At 38.1% G+C, this 4184-nt stretch overlaps 1 protein-coding gene across 2 annotated transcripts in view; it reads right to left on the bottom strand.

The window, feature by feature from the left end:
* Window positions 1-3771, bottom strand: part of LOC137645645 (very low-density lipoprotein receptor-like) — a 616779-nt gene extending 613008 nt beyond the window's left edge. For both annotated transcript variants that reach the window (XM_068378473.1, XM_068378470.1), the window contains exon 1: window positions 3547-3771. In XM_068378473.1, the coding sequence (XP_068234574.1) occupies window positions 3547-3628 (82 nt within the window). In that variant the 5' untranslated portion in view covers window positions 3629-3771. The remainder of the gene's footprint in view (window positions 1-3546) is intronic.
* Between the last annotated feature and the right edge of the window lie 413 nt (window positions 3772-4184).

Below are 4184 nucleotides of genomic sequence, written 5' to 3' on the forward strand. Positions count from 1 at the left end.
ACTGTCCCACCTTCAAATTATGACAGCTACAGAATCCTTCAATTCATAACAGCTACAGAATCCTTCGATTCATGACAGCTACAGAATCCTTCGATTCATGACAGCTACAGAATCCTTCGATTCATGACAGCTACAGAATCCTTCGATTCATGACAGCTACAGAATCCTTCGATTCATAACAGCTACAGAATCCTTCGATTCATAACAGCTACAGAATCCTTCAATAAATTACAGCTACAGAATCCTTCGATTCATGACAGCTACAGAATCCTTCGATTCATGACAGCTACAGAATCCTTCGATTCATGACAGCTACAGAATCCTTCGATTCATAACAGCTACAGAATCCTTCGATTCATGACAGCTACAGAATCCTTCAATTCATGACAGAATGACGACTAATCATGACACCCGGAACTCTGAACACAAATGGAAGTGTCGAGCACTCCCAAAGTTTCGTTCACAGTATTCGAATTTGGACAGAAACACTTATTGACTAAGCGAGCGAGATAGGATCAACTTCGAATTTCAGCGTCAAAACCTAAAATGGAATTATTACTAATTATTATATTTACTAACCAAATGTATCACTTTTTACCTCCAATAATGAAGCTGGAAGGAAGTTATATTTTCACCGTGGTTTGTCTGTCTGTTTTTTTGTGCGAACAACTTCCTGGCCACAATTATATTCATAGTGAAACTTTCAGGGACTAATTGTTATGTTGAGACGTGGTAGTCATTCAATTTTGAAAGCCCTAGGTCAAGGTCAAGGTCGAACAAAAGGTCGATTGAATTAACCCTAACCTTAACCCAAAGTTCGGACATAGTTGTCAAACAGACTTCAAATACGCCTACGGTCTAAACTGATTCTGAGAGAGCCAAACTGGTTTTGAGAAATTAGTTACCGTGGCGAAGGTCTGCACTCTAAGGGTGCTTTTCTAGTTGAGGTATATGTTTAATCCTGGAGGGATGGTGTGAAGCTGAGGTTGAAGGTAGGATAAAGGCAGGTAGAAGGAGGTGGTGGTTCGTAACAGAGGTGAAAAAAAAAATATCTTAATATCTACTGTATCCAAATCAGACTTGTAATGATGTATAGTTCAGAGATATATGGGCATATAGAGGGAAGGAACAAGCGTTGGAACAAAGAAACTTGAGGGGCACTAAGTAGAGCGCAGACCTCGGCCACGGCAGTTTATTTCTCGACCTTGACCTTTACCTTTGATCTTAACATGTATTAACTGGCGTGGATTTTCGTACTCTCACATATGAACCAAGTTTAAAATCTCTATGACATCGATGTCCAAACTTATGGCTGATTACGTGAATTGAACATTTTGCTTGACCGTGACCTTGACCTTTGACCTTATCCTTCCAAAATTTAGTAATTTCCAGCTTTTTATATGAGTTAATCCCTGCATGTTGCATTACTTTACGATTAAAATTGTGGCCAAGAAGCTATTCACAAACAAACACAAACACAAATTACAAACAGACAAACAGGGGCGAAAACATAACCGCCTTCCAACTTCGTTGGCGGAGGTAAGAGGGATGTTGAGGCGGACATTGGGGATCTGGCTGTGAAAGGGGGCTGACAATTGAAGATACTAACCAGGGTGGTAAGATTACTGACAAGGTAAGCATTGAGGCAGTAAGGGCACGTGGTAAGGAGAAGGAGGAGGAGGAGGAGGGGGAGGAGGAGGAGATGTGAACTCATATACAAAAGGGTGGAGAATGTCTGGTTGTTGAAAGATAAGCCAAGCAGTTGCTTGGGCAACGATATCAAATGTCGTGGGAAAACGAAGTTTTGCATCTATTGCGATGTTGATTTTTTTTTCCTTAGAATTCTTGGGTCATCAAAAAGTATCATGCGCAGTAACCAATTCTTGTTAATGTGCTTTTTTCCCCATTCGTATTGGATATGCACTGTCGCCTTCTTTTTGAAGGACTTTGCTTAGGCTTTGGGGTAGACCGTAGTCCCGATCGGCTGCCCTGCCTGACATCGCTTAGGCCCCGGTAGCGTATGTTCATGTGTTGTACCTGTCACCAGCGTCCTTTTCTGAGATGTGGCTGGGACATTAAACTAGATCACCAGCAATTGCATCAAAGTGGGAAGCTTGACTTTGAAAAAGAACTTTAGGTAACCCCAGTCTTAGAATATTTGAAACTAGTGTACACGCTCCGTCAAAAATCATGGCTATATATTTACACAGATATGCGCACACACATTAAACCCTTACCACCCCCTTCCCTATCCTCAATACAATCACCCCCACCACGGAATGACTACTCCCTCTCCCACCTACCCGAGGGACGGGGAAAGACTAGAAGTCATGCGTTTTGTAGCTGAGCGTGACCAGAAAAAATATAAAATATATATATAAATATATATATACATAGATATATATATATGTATATATACACATATATATATATGTATATATATACACACATATATATAAATATATATACATATATATACATATATATATACATATCTATATATATATATATATATATATATATATATATATATATATATATATATATATATATAGCCAAACACTTGATCATTATCATAAAGTTACAATTAACATATTATTAAAGACTTTCCTTAACTACTCTCTAAATTGTGGATAACTAACGTAAGGAATAAAGGTACATACGATTAGCTTGGATACAGAAGGCATTGCTTGGCGGCGTTGCAATCTGATTGATTCTATGACAGTGCCAAGGCACAGTGCAGTATTGGAAAGATGCTATTCGATTTAGATGGCAAAAGGATTTAAGGATTTTTCTGAAAACCCGTTATTTACTGGTGAAGGTAAAAAGAGTTAATCAGATAATAATGTACGTCTCTATTGCTTATTTTAGTTCTCCAAAATTAGGTGAAGAATTGAAGGAGTTCACTATGAATATGTTCCATACAACAGATATAAAACTAATTTCAAAACAATTGACACAATTTAAAACAATAAAACCAAAGATGTCCTTATAAAAGTCAAATCGCTTTCCGAAGTTTTGGAGATGCGTAGAGTAGACGTGGTAAAAATAATAACATTCATGAAAGGGTACATCAAGTTTTCTTACTGGCTTCACTATTGCTATTGCTCTACGTAGTTATTTTTTCTCTGATTTATATCTACGTCTGAAAGCCATCACAGCTGACTATTTACGCTGGATGATAATATTGGAAAGAAATAAAAAACACGGACTGATTTTGTTTTGAGGAAATACGGGACCCAAAAATAGACTTATATATAAATAGATAGATAGATAAAGTCACACTTCATCATCACAGCCAGAAGTTTCAGATAAATATAAATTAAACTTTTATAGCAGTCAGGTATAAACTGAATAATGAAAAAGATAATATAAAATACGTTATCTTACCTTCGTTAGCCAACTGAGGCGAGGTTAGCGTTAAATCATTAAAAACAAAACTCCGTATGAACACTGGAATATTTCTGAGTTCATCTTTATATGACAACATTCAAAGAATAACTATTTTTAAAATCTCACACATAAAACACACTGTTGCTATCTTACCTTCATCAAACTGTAGAGGCGCAATTAGATTTGACATCATTAATATGAATATCACTGTCCTAACCATAACAGATTTCCACATTTTCGTCGGGAAGAACAGACTACAGAATCCTTTAGATGAAGCAGTAAACGAAAGCCATCCAATGAAAATCCCACACCTAAATCGTCACTGAATCCCAAACCAAACTGAGGACACTGTTACTTCTTCAGGATCTTTCTAACAACAAATGACAACATCGTTCTCTCCCTCCTTTGCCCCCTTACCATGGAGAAACCCAGACTGCGAGGTGGGGTAAGGGGGGAAGGGGGTAATTTACAAGGCTTTTAAACCTCTGACTCCAACCCCCAAAACCCCCACTTTTCAAGAAGTGTTAATAGTCAGCTCACCCAATTCCCCCCTCCCCCCCCCCCCCCCCGCCCTGTCCTCTCTAAATGACGTACAGCTTAATAAAAGTATGTTTACTAAGAGGATCTGTTGGGACCTGCGTCATGTTTAATGTGCTTCTGCATTAATTACTCGTGAAGGACATACTTCTCTGTGCGCAAGGTTTCGCGAGAACACTAACTGGACATGACGGAGATTAGTAAAAGTTAACTACTGTTCAACATTATACACATATGCTGTTATGTTGAAATAT

The sequence above is a fragment of the Palaemon carinicauda genome, chromosome 8, assembly GCF_036898095.1.
Source record: "Palaemon carinicauda isolate YSFRI2023 chromosome 8, ASM3689809v2, whole genome shotgun sequence".
Classification (NCBI taxonomy): domain Eukaryota; kingdom Metazoa; phylum Arthropoda; class Malacostraca; order Decapoda; family Palaemonidae; genus Palaemon; species Palaemon carinicauda.